The 14925-nt window shown below is 40.2% G+C and overlaps 2 protein-coding genes across 2 annotated transcripts; both read left to right on the top strand.

Annotated features, from left to right (window-relative positions):
• Positions 1–16: 16 nt before the first annotated feature.
• On the top strand, positions 17–3543 carry TRMT10C (tRNA methyltransferase 10C, mitochondrial RNase P subunit). Its single transcript, XM_084281792.1, has 2 exons — positions 17–78; positions 2026–3543. The coding sequence occupies exon 2, from the start codon at positions 2057–2059 to the stop codon at positions 3299–3301; it is 1245 nt and encodes a 414-aa protein (XP_084137918.1). The 5' UTR covers positions 17–78; positions 2026–2056; the 3' UTR covers positions 3302–3543.
• A 223-nt stretch (positions 3544–3766) lies between these two features.
• PCNP (PEST proteolytic signal containing nuclear protein) lies at positions 3767–13082 on the top strand. Its single transcript, XM_084306115.1, has 5 exons — positions 3767–3843; positions 7404–7624; positions 9652–9726; positions 10245–10300; positions 11264–13082. Exons 1-5 carry the CDS (start codon positions 3786–3788, stop codon positions 11391–11393), a joined length of 540 nt encoding a protein of 179 aa, XP_084162241.1. The 5' UTR covers positions 3767–3785; the 3' UTR covers positions 11394–13082.
• The last annotated feature ends 1843 nt before the right edge of the window (positions 13083–14925 follow it).

Genomic DNA, 14925 nt, shown 5'->3' with positions numbered 1-14925 from the left:
CTGCCCTTTCCGCTGACGGCGAGCACAAAATGGCGGCGGGCGGTGGCGGCGGCCCTTAGCGATGCGGGGAGGAGGCAGGTGCGGGTACGGGGCGCTGAGGGGAGGAGGAGGCCTCATGGCGCCCTCATGGCGCCCTGGAAGGCTCCCGGGAGGGCTCTGGGGACGCTCTGCGGTGCTCGGGGGAGCGTTAGGGGTTTGGCGTGGTCCGCGTTGGAAGTTAGGGGGAAATCGTGTTTAAAAAAAAAAATAAAATGAGAAAAGCGGTTGTGGTGCTGCAGCTCTAGGTTCTCCAAGAGGTGGTTCAAACGCTGCAGGTTGGCTGCGTAGAAAAATAACTTGGTTGTTATCAAAAGCTGCGATCAGGTGTTCAGATTGTGGAAATCTTTCAGTTTCACTGGAGCTCCAGTAATAGAAGTTAATTGAGGAATCTGGCCCTTGGCTTCTCCAGCTGGATGGCAGACATTCTCAGATTATTAATTTTGTTGGGATATTTAATACTTAGATCTCAAATTACAAATATTTCTCTTGTAACACTTAAGCATTTTCTCTTGGCTTCACACTGAGGTATTTTTGTTAGTTTTATCTGAATGAAAGGAAAAAATGAAAATTTGGTCACAAATTTTGATGAGTTACGGTATCACAGAATCATTAATGTTGGAAGAGCCTCCAAGATCATCTGGTTCAACTGTTCCCCTACTGCCAGTATCACCCACTGTGTTTAAATGCACTTCATTTTTATATAAATGTTTATTAATAATTTACCTGCCCAGATGCAGAGCCACAGAAAGAGTATGTTAATTATATGTTAATTCCAAAATAAGTTTAATTTGTTCTTCTGTACATCTGATTATTTTCATGTGGTAAGTTATTGGGGGAGATTCTGAATTATATTTTTAGAATCTTAAGCCAATTTTTATGTTTCGGCCAAATCATTTTTTTTCTTTAACATTCACTGAATCTTCAGATCTTCCTTAAGTAGATTTGCATTGGATAAGGAAAATACTAAACATTCTTTGGTATTTTTCTTTCTACAAATCTCTTACATTTAAGTACAAATGTGTGTGAGATTAACAGCATTGTAGGTTTCCTGTCCTTAACTTTATGCAGTGATACTGGCTTCACAGGCAGTCTAGCAAAAAGAAGATGGTCATTTCCTGTACTAGTTCTTTGTTGCTTCATTTTGTTTTTGTTCCAGGAGCTGTCTAGCAAATCAGGTATGGAATCTCATTTGGCTGGGAAGATCACACTTTTTTTTCCCCTGTGTTCTTCTTTTCCACCACCTGGTTAGTTGACTGTAGGATCAATTCACAGACTTGGTTCATCATGTGGCCACGTGAATGTTTGCACTGCTGAGAGAGCCAGGAACAAGGGCTTCAAGGGATATAAGTGTGTCTTCACTGGCAGTAGCGTTGGTTTAGCAAAACTATAGCACTGGTAGCTCCACTACTTCAGTGACCTGCAATGTGGAAATGCATGCAAGAATTAAAAAGCAAGTATTAAAGTAAAAAGGAAAAACTTGAGTACCAAAGTTTGCTAATAGACCTTTCTAACACAATAGAGAACAAAAATGTGATCTTCTTTAATACAAAGTTATTCCAGAAAATGTTACTAGGTGAAGCACCTTATAAATTTTCACAGTGTAGGCAAATTAGACCAGGTTGTGTTTTTAAAATTTCAGATTATATGCGGCATTTTGCTTACGTTTGTTGCAAAGGCTCTTCTTTGTCAAATGATGGGAGTAATGGAAATAGATCTCAGCCAATACTTAAAGGCTGACTGCATTTTGAAGTGCAGTAAGTACCACTGTTTGAAGTAGTAGAGATAACCACGTCTATTCGTGACAGCACTACATACATCATTTTTATTTAGAAAGAGTAGTAAACCAATAGTGGAAGCGGGAATTCCTAGTGTTCCCCAAGAAGCAACTTACTGTCTGTTGACATTAATAAAGATGATTATCTGTGTGTGTTTTCTTCATGACAAGTTTTCTGACAAGTTTTCTTCACCTCTTATGCTGTTTTGCAGATAAGTGTTTTACCACAGCACGTGTCCAAGTATGCAGTCTGCTAACATGCTTCTGAAAAAGCTCGTAAGATATTCTGTCTTTCCATTTGCTGCACAACATGGGATGAAAAAGGATTTGTTTTCACTCAGTAGGACTCTGATTTTATCACATTGCCTGAAGGAGGGCAGTTCACGCAGTCCCTCAGAAAAACTAGATTTAGATGCGTGGAAGGAAGTAATGAAATCTGGGTCGCAAGAAGTCAGTGTGACAGCCTCAGAGCCTAAGGAAACTTCCACTTTGGCTGCTGCACGTGAGATTCTGGAGATGTGGAGACTAGCTGGTAGATTGGTTCCAGAAAATGTCACTGAAGAACAGCTAAAAACGTTTATAGAATGTCCTTCCAAGTCAGCCAAAAAGAAGTTCTTAAAATTTTTGTATCTTAAAGAACTTTACAAAAAAAGTGAGAAAAGGAAGACAGAGGAGAGAAAGGAAAGGAGGCTAGAAATGCAGGAGAGCGCTTCAAAAACTGAAGAGCCCAAGAGGAATCCGTTTTTATGTTTGTGGACCAGCTCTATGGACAAAATATACAACTGGAGGGTAGCTCAGTCAATGATCTTTGGCCAACCTCTAGTATTTGACATGTCTTATGAAAAGGATATGTCAGACAGAGAAGTAGCAAATACAGTGAGACAGTTAGTATTGAGTGAAAGTTGTAATCGAAGATCCGTGGATCCATTCCACATTCACTTCTGTAACTTCAAAGATGACAGCCTGTATCACAAGGAATTTATCAAACATTATAGAGAAGCGTGGGGCAAACTGCTTATAACTGTGACAGACCAGTGCTACACAGATATCTTTCCGAAGAATAAACTTATATATCTGACTGCAGATTCTCCCAAAGTCATGAAAACTTTCGATCACGACAAAATCTACATTGTCGGGTCTATGGTTGACAAGAGTATAAAAACAGGAGTCTCTTTAGCACAGGCAAAACGTCTGGGGCTGGAGACTGCAGCCCTTCCGCTGGAGAAATACTTGCTTTGGAGTAGGGGTGCCAAAAATCTCACACTGGATCAGATGATGCATATTTTATTAACCCTGAAGGATACCGGGGACTGGAAGAAGGCTCTGGAATTTGTTCCCAAGAGGAAGTACACAGGCTTTGTAAACAAGCCTGTGCATGAATTGAAAACGGCCTTAAACCTGATCAACGCGCTTAAACTTCGGAAGAGGCAGGGTGAATTACGAAAGCAATTTGCAAAGAACTACTCCAAGAAGCTAACACAAAAGTAGAGTGCTGAGGAAGAAAACGGTATTTGCGGGCAGGCTGTACCCTCGAACGCTCCAGTTTCTGTGGACTTGCGGAACTGTATTTGAGTCTTTGTCACTAAAAATGCAATTGTTGGTCCAACTGAGATGACCTTTGTGAGGGGTGATTTTGTAAATTGACCGTGTCATGGGGCGGACGGGATTTATTTGTGCGTTGTTGGAATTAACGTGCGAGGAAGGAGATAAAATTGGCTGTTCACAGCGCCTGGCTCCGTGCAGTTGTGTGTTTGGGGGGGGGCGGACCTGCTCCTCAGGGGCTGCCGTGAGGCGCCAAACGGAGGCGCTCGCGCTCCCTGAGGCGCGGTGGCGCCGGAAGTGCGTCACGCCCGCCGCGCCTCGGGGAAGAAGGCGGGGAGGGAGAGGGAGGGAGGAACGGGGCAGCCCCGCCCCTGTGGCTGCGCGGGGGGCGGCGCGCATGCGCGGCGCGGCAGGCGGAGGCGGGGACAAAATGGCGGACGGCCGGGCGGAGGGCGACAAGGCGCGGCGGCCGCAGCAGCCCGCAGGAGGTGAACACGCAGCGCCTCGCCCCGGGAGGGAACGGGAACGGGGAGGGGAGGGGAAGGGAAGGGGGCTCGGCGACGGCCACGGGGGGTGGGGGGAGCCGGGGGAGCTGCCCCCGGCCGGGCCGTGAGGGGACGGGGCCTGGGCCCGCCTCAGGGCTGGCCGCGGCCCCTCAGGAGCGGGGCGGCCGCAGCGCTGCTGGCGCCTCAGGATCTGCTTTTAGCAGCTGCGGGACTTGTACAAGTAGAGATACAGGGAACGTTCCTCGTGTGCCATTTTAAGCACCGTGGTGGCCTTCTTTTTCCTCTTTTTTTTTTTTTTCTTTCAATTTCATCAATCCTTAAGTTTTCAGTCTGATTTTATGTTATTCCAACCTTAACTCGGATATTCCTGTCTTCTTGTGTACTGCTTATCATCAGTTCTCTTCAAATCTGTAATCGTGCTTCTTTCTTTACTTCTCTCCTTTTTTTTTTTTTTCCCCCTCATGACTTAAAATTGAGAAAATAGTGGCCTTGCAAATCTAGAGCTTCCCTTTGCTGTTTTTGGTGTAAGCATATCTAGAAACTGGTGGCACTTCTTTGATCAGTAAAAAGATTAAATTAAGCTTGTAAACCAATTAGCGTAGTCTCAACAGTGAATGTCATTTCTGATGATCACCAAAATATGAACGGTAACATGTGATCTGGGGTAGTTCCTAGACTCTTGAAATCCTGGTGTTTTGTCTTTGTTTTTTTTTAATTTGGTTTTATACTTTCTAAATTCTAGTAATATAACCACTGGACGGCACCACTATATCAGGTGTTCATGCTGTCCTGTGCACTTCTTCGGTGTGCTGGAACGAGCTATGGTGCATTGGCCCTAATGAAAGGTGTCGTTCACTGATGACGTTTTAAAGCAATTTAGTTTTTCTTTTGGCAAGTTTTTTCCCCTTAAAGTTAACTTAATTATGACTCTTTAATGTTTTTATCCCCACTGCACAGCAGTCACAATCCCACGGACAACATATCCTGTGATGCTCTGCACTAAGCTCTCTTGGTCCTGTCACTTGGACCACCTAGGCAGTGGAGGTTGTCCACTTGCTTAGCTTGATACTTATGAGGAAAACTCATCTGTGAAGCAGCTTCTGATTACTATGATCCATTAAAGAGCAGTGGTCAGATTAGATCTCAGAATAGTGGTGCTCGTAGTAGGTGAAAAATGACCACCTGAGATTTCTAGGAAATAATTAAAAAGCCTTAATTAAAAAAAAAGTCTACCATGGCTTGAGAAATTAGACTGGTTTAATGAACAATACGCGTCTGCGTTTATAACTGTTTGCTCTAGGAATATAATATTTCTAGACACAACTGTTCCCACACCCTCCCAATTGTCATGAGCTCTTTATAGCACCTTCAGTAAGTTGATTTTTTTGTAAGGAAGCAATTTCTTCCATCAGTCTACAGTTTGTCCTAAGCAGAGCCTGTCAAAAGTAGTATTTATAGTTCAGTGGTGATAGAACCTAATTTTGAGACCAGGGTTGTTTAACATTTCATAGAGAAGGGTGAGAAAACAGGTGTGGGAGTTGATACAGCCAACCCTAGATTGTCTTAGACATGATGTTTTTTGCTTAGCAGTACTGCAGAATTCACAGCCAAAGCAGTGAGCTGCAGTCTAGTGCAGTTCAACTTCGCTTCAAGGTGGCCTGGCTCAGGAACTTGGACTGGGCCAGTGTGCCCTGACATCTGGGCTGCTGCGATTGTTGTATCTTACAAAGAGGCAAACTTCTAGACCCACAGTTCCCAAACTTTTCAGTCCAGTGTAACTTTTCCCTCCCCTCAAATCACCTTACATGCTATGGTGTAAACTAGATTAGTCTAATAACTTAATATTCTGCTTAATGTGATTTCATGGGCAAGCTGTAACCAGCTTCTCAAAGCACTGCAGAGTGGTGTTTGTAAAACGCTGCTAAGACAGCAGCCAGTACCCAAGGTCACTCGTGTAAATGTTGCCTCTTCTCTTTCGTCTTTATTCGTCACTTCTGTATCTAGAGTCAAATTTCTAGTGGTGCAGACTAATACTGTTTTTGAATAGAGTGAAGTTAGAGATTTTTATTTCTCTGTGTGTTGTATATATGTTATATAGTGATCTGTCATATTCCCAAAGGTGAATAATAAATGAATTTTTATTCCAATCACTTATTATCGTGATAACTAGAATAGTGAGGTAGAAAGGGTATATTCTGCTAATATGACAATACCAATGATTTGGGAAATAGCAGAAATATATATATACGTATATATAGATGTGGATAGGCAGTAAATGCACTGTGAATGGATGCCTGAAAAAATGCAATATTGAGCAGTTACAAGCTTAAACTGCAAATTGAGGCAATGTTAAGAAAAATTATATACACCAAATTGAAGGATACTTCTATTTTTCTCATTTCAGTTTCCTCATGTCCCTGGTTTTCCTTTCTCCTGACATTGTGTGCCTCCTTTTTTTTCCCCTCAAAACTGAAATCTTGTTGACCCCAAATTCAGACTAGCTTCTCTCCCATTGATCTGCCCACTTTATCTGCTTTTTGCTGTTAGAGAGCAGTGCTAAGAAATTTCTTCCCTGGTGGCCTGCTTTTGCACCATGTGGAGGGTCCTTTTTTCCGTTCCAGATGATGAGAAACTGGTGCTAGTTAGAGTTTTTCTTATTCTGATAGTATGAATGCTTTCCCGTCCTTTCTCCAATGCATGCTTTTTTTTTTTTTTTTTTCCTCCCATCTGCTACTGCAGTGATTTGCTTATTGCAGCAGCAGAGAAATGTATTTTTGCTGAAGTGTTTACTATGTTCACCATGAGTCTTCCAAGGACACCTTTGTGCCTTGGTGTAGCTGAAGAAGCCGTGTCTATGGGAGATGCAAATGTGATTCGAGTCCTTTTTCCTCTGTGAATCATTGTTCAGCTACTATGTTTTCTGTGACATTGTGCAAAACCAGAAAAGATGAAATCTCTATATATGTTTTTCTAGTGCTGATTCCTTCCTCAAGCAGAGCTTGGCAGATTTATTACAGATGAGATGTGGACAAGCAGTGACTTGAAACATGGTTGAGACAGACGGCCTCACTCTAGTCACTTCCATGGTCTTAGAGTTGTGCCAGACAAGCCTAGAGACTGGCATGGACACGTTTTTGTAAAAGTTGGGTAGAATTAAATTTATCTTAAATTATCTGCTGTAGATTTGGAATTGGGATTCTGATTGTGAAACCTTATCTGTTGCAACTTAAACCCTAAAAAGATTTAGTCATCTACATTTAATTTACTACATGAACTCTGACTTCCATACTAAATAAAGAGATGGTGCTTCAAGATTGTTTTCCTGGCTCGTACACAAGAAGTTCTTTACAAGTAGTGGAGTGCTTGTGGTTTCTTCTACTCGTTGTATTTTGCTGTCTACTAAATGTACATTGGTGACAACTGCTGTCACTAAAAACACCTAACCTATTGCACTCAAAGTATAATGCTTTATGAGGTTGCTGCTCCCATCAATCTGCTCAGTAAAAATAGCTCATCTTGGTAAGTTGTTTCGACTTCACCAGGACCTGAAGAAGAGGCAGAAAAACCTGTGAAAACTAAGACTGTTTCTTCCAGTAATGGAGGGGAAAGTTCGAGTCGCAGCGCAGAGAAACGGGCAGCTAATGAAGAAGCTGAAGACTTCACCACAAAGCCTGCCCCTGCCAAAATGTCCAAGTTTGGATTTTCCATAGGCAATCAGACAGCAAAGAAGACATCTGCAATATCCATCAAACTAGCAGCAAATGTAAGTTGTCTGAGGACTTTTAATTCTCAGGAAAGTGAGGTGAAGGGGAAGTACTGTGGGGAGGCTTCCTTGCAGAAGGAGTCTTGAATTAAATGTGGGTGACTTCACCTAAGTTAAAGACAGCACTGCAGGGCTGCATACTTTTGCATATGTAAGAACTTGCAGGCGATTAATCCCAGGTCAGTTGTCTCAGGAAGCGTAAGACTTGATGGAAATTAACTGCAGATCTTTGAACATACAGAATAATTTTGTAATGAGATTGGATAGTGGAATAATTTCCTGAGGGAAATGAGGAGACTCATTAAACTGTTCAAGCCACTTCAAAATGAGAGCTGGGAGCTCCGTTGCATGGGATGGTTAAAGGTGCACAAAAGCAAGTCCTCTCTGAGATGCCTAATAGGTCATCTTCACTCCAAAGATCATGTTTTTGCATGGGAAAGGCTAGCTTGTTCTTCATAATTTTGCTTGTTACTTGCAAGGTCAGTGTGATTCATTTATCCTAGTGCACTCTTTTTTTAACCTTGTTGAAGGACTTTTTGGGAAGCCTATTAAAATAATGTGAAAGAGATGAGACCTCTCTTAAGAATTTTTATGCCCCGTGTTGTCCAGTAAAGGTTATCCCTGTGCTTGTTTTAATGTGAATCTGATGCTTCTCTTTATTATCAAAGTAGACCTGTACTAGCTCAGGCACGGACAAGCCAGGTGCTGCCTCTCTTTAACAAAGTTTATTTATACTTTCCACATCCCACTGTGCTGAATAGGTTATAAACCCTTGTCTGGATTCAGTTTGGACTGTAATCATGAAAGGCTTGCACCTGCAGTGCCAGGATTTTACAGATCTGCAAAAAATGAAAAGAGTGGTTTGTTACATCTCCACATGGAAGGGAGATGTGGGCTGGCAGCATTCTGGGGTATAAATGCAATCAGGTCAATCAGACTTTGGAAAAATCAACAGAGCTGCCTTCTGAGCTACTAGCAAGCTTGGATTTCTCATGTAGGAAGCTATTTCCAGTGGCAGTAAATTTGGCTCAGGATTTTTGGCTTCCTGCATTTAGTGGGTGACTGACAGTGCAGCAGGTTTGACAGTGCTGTAACTCAACCGGTTTCCTTTTAGTCATTTCTGTACTTTCTTAGTATGCTACCTGTTCCTGTGGAGTCGAAGCTGTAAAAAATGACAGAATATTTACACGTTATAGGCTGTTGGATGAGCTGCAGGCAGTTGCCTAAGGACTCGTCTGCAGTATCAGGTTCCAAAATACGAATGTATACAGAATGATAACCAATGAAGTCAAAATGGAGGATGCACTGTATATGACTGATTTAGATAAGTGGTAGTACTGTTGCAGCAAACTGTTAATGATGATTCAACACTTTTAGTAGTCTTACAGCAAAGACAGAAAGTAACTCAGATGTAAGTAGCCTGATACACTTGAAATAGAGGAGGGTATTTCTGGAAATCTAAAAATACGCTTTTCAAGGGGCCTTATATTTATCAGGCCTCCATGGTGTGATGTGCAGTGATACTAGTTAAAAAGTATTGGATTGTTTTAAGCCAGAGAGCTGTTAAATTGTTAAAAGATGGGAAAGTAAACATATTCAGCTACCTGGCATTAATGGATAAGAAAACTCCAAAAGAATAATGTATAATAATAACAGTAGCGTAGTAAAACTCTGAACACCATGACTTAATGAAGTCCTGGTTTAATTGTTCATGTCATGCAGCAGAGGCTGTGTACCCCTGCAGTGTGCTAGGAAGTTGAGATTCGCTTGTTTTCTTGTAATCTGAGAAGGCTCAGCTAGCTTTTCAGAGGGTATCTTGCACAAATGAGAAGCCATTTTCCCTTTCATTGGAGAGAAACCTTCACCTGTTTGATTAAAGCAAAAATACTTTTCCTCCTTGTTGCCCCCATCAGTTTAAATGAAAATGCTTGACTTTGTTTTACCAGATTATTTAAAATGAAAAGGGGAGGTTTTTTTTTTTTTTGAGTTGGTAGACTTACTTTCCTTGTGCATTTCATCTCTTTCAGAAGCCTAAAGAGCCCGTTCCAACCCTTGCTCCAAAAACGCTTTCTGTAGCAGCGGCTTTCAATGAAGATGAAGATGTGAGTAATAAGGCAGTGACTGACACAACTTTGAGTCCTGTTGGTGTAGGTTAGAGTTAGGCAGAGACCAGTGGATTATTCAAGGTTTTTACATAATTGTGAAAACTTTCAGCTTAGAAACATCTCTCGTTTTTCTGCTTGAGTATGTACAATTTTGCAGCACTGTGTTGTTTCAAGAAATCATTAAACCTAAATTAACTTCTCCCTGAAAGTGAAATATACATAATTTGAATTAATGGTTGCTTTCTCTGGGTTTATTTTATTTATTCTTTTTTTTTAAAAGGAGCCAAAGAGAAGTTGTGCTCCTTTTAGTTTGAGTATTTTGTCGTCGTGTTGCTGCTCCATCTTGAACAGAGATGATCAAGGAAATTGTACTTGTTACTTTCTGTAACCTTGTAGAACCTGTGTTTTTGTTCTAAATCAAATCGCTTTCCCGTGGGACAGCATTCCCCATATTATCACTGAAATGTTCAAAAGATGACAGCCAGCCACGCTCTAAACTCCTTTTTCCTTTGTAGAGTGAACCAGAAGAAATGCCTCCAGAAGCTAAGATGCGCATGAAGAATATTGGAAGGTAGGTCAGCTGTGGTTTGCAGAAGGGTGAGCACATAAGAGTTTCTTCAGCTCAGGTCAGGTCTTTCAGATGGTTTACAAATACAGAAAGATGGATTAGTGGATTAGGTTCAAAAGTTTTTCTTCAGACATCAGAACATTTTATCTAAAATTTCAGCTGTAGATTGAATTGTACATTTATATTTGCACTTTGGATCATACTTGCTGCCTTCTTTCTGAAGAATAAATTGATTTTGTATTGAATAGAAACTAGTTTGCTTCTCAAAAAGTATTAGTCAAGAGCTACAAATTGCAAGTCTTCATGCTTGCAAACTAAACTTTATATCTTTCTAGTTCCCTGTTTTATGAATTGCCCTGAAATAATGTAGTCTGCTCAGATTTTTTTAAACCCATGCAAGAAAAAGATGAAGATTATATCTTTCAGAGGGAAGAACAATAGCTGGTGTACTTTTGAAATAAATATATGTTATTCTTTTTCTTGACACACATTTGAGACACAGTAGGGTCAATCTTAAAGTAAACATGGATACTTCCAGAGAAGGCTTCACTTAAATGAGGGATGAATTTGGGCATATATATTTTAAAGAGTCTACCATAATAGACTGCTTTTAAAGGCACTCCCCTGAAGGCTTATTGCTGCTCAGTGGATATTTTTTTCTACGGTAGCAGACTTGGATTTTTATTTTTTTAGCCCTTAAAACAGATTCTTCACTGCTAGCAGCAGTTACTGCCGCTTCCTCTGCTGCCGCATCTCCTCGCTCTCTTGGTGTACCACAGACAGATGAGTTCTGTGGCCAATGAACAGTTGCCAAGCCAAGGGCTCCTGATGTAACTGAAAGAAAGATATGTGTGGTAGCTCCTGGCAGCAGGATGCGCATGAAATCGATGTTTTCCCTTGTCCTGTTGCACCAATTACTACAGTTAAATTGACTTTCTCAGCTGATACTGTTTTTGCTTTTCACAGGGATACACCAACCTCAGCAGGACCAAATTCCTTCAATAAAGGAAAGCATGGGTTTTCTGACAACCAGAAGCTATGGGAACGAAATATAAAATCTCATCTTGGAAATATCCATGACCAAGAAAATAACTAAATGATGTGGATTGAGGTTTGGGGGGAGGGAAGGGGATAACATTAAAGGAACAGTTTCCTTTTTTAAGAATGGTATAAGACTATCTTTGGAGCCACTTTTTTAAGATTTTGAGTGGTACACTAATAACTGAGTTTGAAATTAGAGGTAATTTATGTTTTGTATACAGATTTCAAGGCATTTGCTAATTTTGTAGTTTCATGTGATTAGTTTCAAAAGGTTACAGATAATAAAGAAATTGGAGTGGTACCTTTTTAAGATTTTTTTTTTTTTTGTCAGCGATTAAGGTGGATGAAAAAGGTTACTGTCTCTTTAATCAGGTTAACATTGAATGCTCTTGCATTCTCACTTCTGGCTCCCTCTTCCTAACAGGAGAAACAGTTGGCTCCTGGGAATACTGCTAAAGAGTGAGCATTGTTTGTGCTAGAAGTGTTACTGGACTATTAATTTGAATATGAATTTAAACAGGAAACATTAAGAACCTAGACTTTTTTTTTCTCCCTACAGTTAACTTTTTGTTTAGTCTCTGCAAACTAGGAATTATGTTGCTCTGAGTGGCTCTGGTAACTTAGCTCTAATTTTGTTTAAAACTTCATGTAGGATGTGTTACATTCTGTGGCTTGTTTCATCCTAAGGAAATGGGCCTTGTCTGTATATTAGATACAGTCTGTAAAGAATATTCACTACAAAGATAAATCAGTATTTTCAGTGTGCTCCTCTTAAATCATTAGCCTTGAGTAGTGCTTGTTAGCATTTCCTTGTGAATTAAATAGAGACTAATATTAAAAGCAGTAATAAGTGATACACAAAAGCCACCACCAAAAAGACAAGATAATGTACATTAAGTTTCCCATTTGGTTGAAATATTTTTCTTTACTATGCCTAGAAGGAATAAAAGCCACACCAAAATTCAGTAACTCACTGCTTAAGTATGAAAAATCTAAGATGCACTTTCCCTGTCTTGCTATTTAAAACAAAATGCCTTGATGCCTGTGACTTCAGTGGACGCTATCAGGTTAAAAAAAAAAAATGTTGTTTTTTCAGTCCTAATGCTCCTAGGAAGTGTCAACTTCAGAAACAACTTGCTCTCTTTCTGTCTGTCTGCCTTGTGCAGTAATTCTGAACAACGATACTGACATGGTCAGTGTAATTTCCTAGCTCGTGTACTTCAGAACAGTGCTGAAAGACTTTAAATCTGGTAAGGACCGTCTAAACTTCGGTCTGCTTTGGATTTAATAGTTTTAAAACATCTTCCTAGCAGAACTGTTTACTTAGAAATAATGAAAACTGACAGCAATGACAACAGACACCTGCAGAAACTGAAGGTTCTTTCTAGACTCAAATACCTGATAGTGTCAACCACTCAATTCATTTCAGCCAGGATCTGGTTGTAGAATTCAGTATGTTAATTGCTTTCATTCTGTCTCTAAAGCCTCTCTTCATGCTAGAGTTAAAACTGCAAGAGCAGAAAGGAAAGTGCATCTTCAAGTGTATTTTTTTATTTCATTTTAGGAAAGCTCTGACCACTTAGACTTTTGAGTTTGTACGTTCTAAAAAATATTTTTTGTATTTTTGTATTGTATGTGTAATCTTTTTTCTTTTGAAGTCTGATGCAGTTGAATACCTGTAACTATTTTCTTTAAAAGCCTTGTTATAAACGTAACATAAAAATGTATACATTTTTTTTTTCCATAGCAGAAATCTTTGGTTTATTTAAAAAAACAAAAACAAAACAACAACAACAACAAAAATACACTAAAACTGACCTGGGGATTATTGGAGCTAGGCAAGACAAAATGAAGTGTTTTGCTTTTTGACTTATTATTATATGTGGTTCTGCTTGTCCGAAGAAATGCCCATCGGGTAGTAGTAAGTCACGGTGAATAGCTAGTTTAACTTGCTCCTTAGCAGTTACTTGCTACCTTCTCAGTCACTTGTGTTGGGAGAAAGCAAAAGGGGGCTTGTGGTAAGAGGATGACTGAGACGTATTCATTCTTACTTAACTTACTGTCAACCATGTCTTCCACATCCTTGGCTGAAGTAGACGTTGATTTCAGGTTTCGTGGTACTTCAGCTTAGAATCCTTTAAGAGACTGCTAGGCAGAACAGCAGACGTGCTAGGATATAGCTTTCACGTAAGTCACATAGCAAGAGTTATATTTATCTTATTTACTTGCATGGTCAATGAACGTAATCCTACCCCCTGTGAGAGACTGCAGCAACTTCTAGATCTGAGTTGGAGGTAAGCAGAGATCCTGTCTCACTCCAGGTGTGAGTTCTACTTCCTTCTCAGTGTTGCGTGGAAGAAAATCAAGTCAGGATTGCCTAAATCCACTCAGGAGAATGAGTGCCTAACATGTTTGATCTTGTAATGACAAAGGTGTCTGTTTAATGTAGGGCCTGATGCAGGAAAGAACTGATCTCACAAGAATTGTCAAGGAAAATGTTAGCTAGAACTTCGCTTGAAGTTCTGCGCTTCTATTATGACAGTCGTAGTCTTTGAATGAATATAGTAGTATTGGGGAAATATTTTCAGTTTTTTTTTTAATTTAGAAATTCAGGAATTGTAAAACTCATTGTAAGCTACCTGATTTAGCTATCTTAAGTGCTTCCAGGGCATTTGCAGAGACAGCTGCCTGGTATAGCGAGGTATGTATGCCTGTGAGTGGTTGAAACGTGTATCCATGCAACTTGTGCAGTTTTAACTCAGAAAGCTTTTGCTTGCTTATCAGTAAAGCTTTACTTAGCACCTGAGCAGCTTGTATCTTCAGCTAACATCCTGAATATTTTGCAAGTAGTGCAAACTGCCATGGCAACTGTCACATTGTAGATTACCTAATTACAATATTCAGCCAATTTTGACCAAAAAACTATCGTGTTGTAGTGTGTCCACTGGGGCATTAGCCACTGATGCATTCAGGCATTCGGGTGTGCTGAATTCCATATGCTGTGGGTAGTTTTATCGAAGCTTTCCTTGGGAGGAGACTCTAAGAAAAGTCAGCATTGGTGGAAAACAGTTGCTTCTGCTTCCTGAAGAGGCAAACCAAGTTTTTAAGTTACTGGAAATCACTGGGGTCGCTAGAACTCATTTTAGGCTGCTGCAAGATAAGAACATAAATCTGTTTGGAGGAGCAACTGAATTTCGGGAAAGCTTTGTGGCTGCATATTTAGTAGCCTTAAAAGGTGTTCTGCAAATGTGTGTTCGTTTTTTCTTTTTTAATTATGTTTTTTAACACCCTGTGAACTGGGAAATGCCATGAAGGTCCTACAGAAGGGAAGGTTACATTCCAAAATCAGTGTGATTTGTCTAGTTCCCATGCCATGAGATGCTAGAATAACATAAAAATTGGACAACTAGCAACTTGCTTTTTACTTGATCCTATTAATACAGTCCTTATTTTTTCTTTTTTTATTAATAAAGGGATCTTCTACTGTTCTTTAACTGCTGCATATTCACATCTTAAAAATTACATAGTGTTTACTTAGGAAAGGTGCTTGTTTAATAACTTCGAGCTGTTGTCTCAGGGCAGAGGCA

Source organism: Netta rufina (genome assembly GCF_964035555.1).
Source record: "Netta rufina genome assembly, chromosome: 1".
NCBI classification, from domain to species: Eukaryota; Metazoa; Chordata; class Aves; order Anseriformes; family Anatidae; genus Netta; species Netta rufina.
The sequence above is the reverse complement of the archived record's forward strand: the minus strand, read 5'-3'. Positions and strand labels throughout refer to the sequence as shown.

Bases quoted from the DNA above. Each gene is read 5' to 3' on its own strand.
- TRMT10C (XM_084281792.1), top strand. From the start codon at position 2,057: ATGCAGTCTGCTAACATGCTTCTGAAAAAGCTCGTAAGATATTCTGTC.
- PCNP (XM_084306115.1), top strand. From the start codon at position 3,786: ATGGCGGACGGCCGGGCGGAGGGCGACAAGGCGCGGCGGCCGCAGCAG. The intron at 3,844-7,403 runs GTGAACACGCAG...CGACTTCACCAG, and splicing joins GCCGCAGCAGCCCGCAGGAG to GACCTGAAGAAGAGGCAGAA. The intron at 9,727-10,244 runs GTGAGTAATAAG...TTTCCTTTGTAG, and splicing joins CTTTCAATGAAGATGAAGAT to AGTGAACCAGAAGAAATGCC.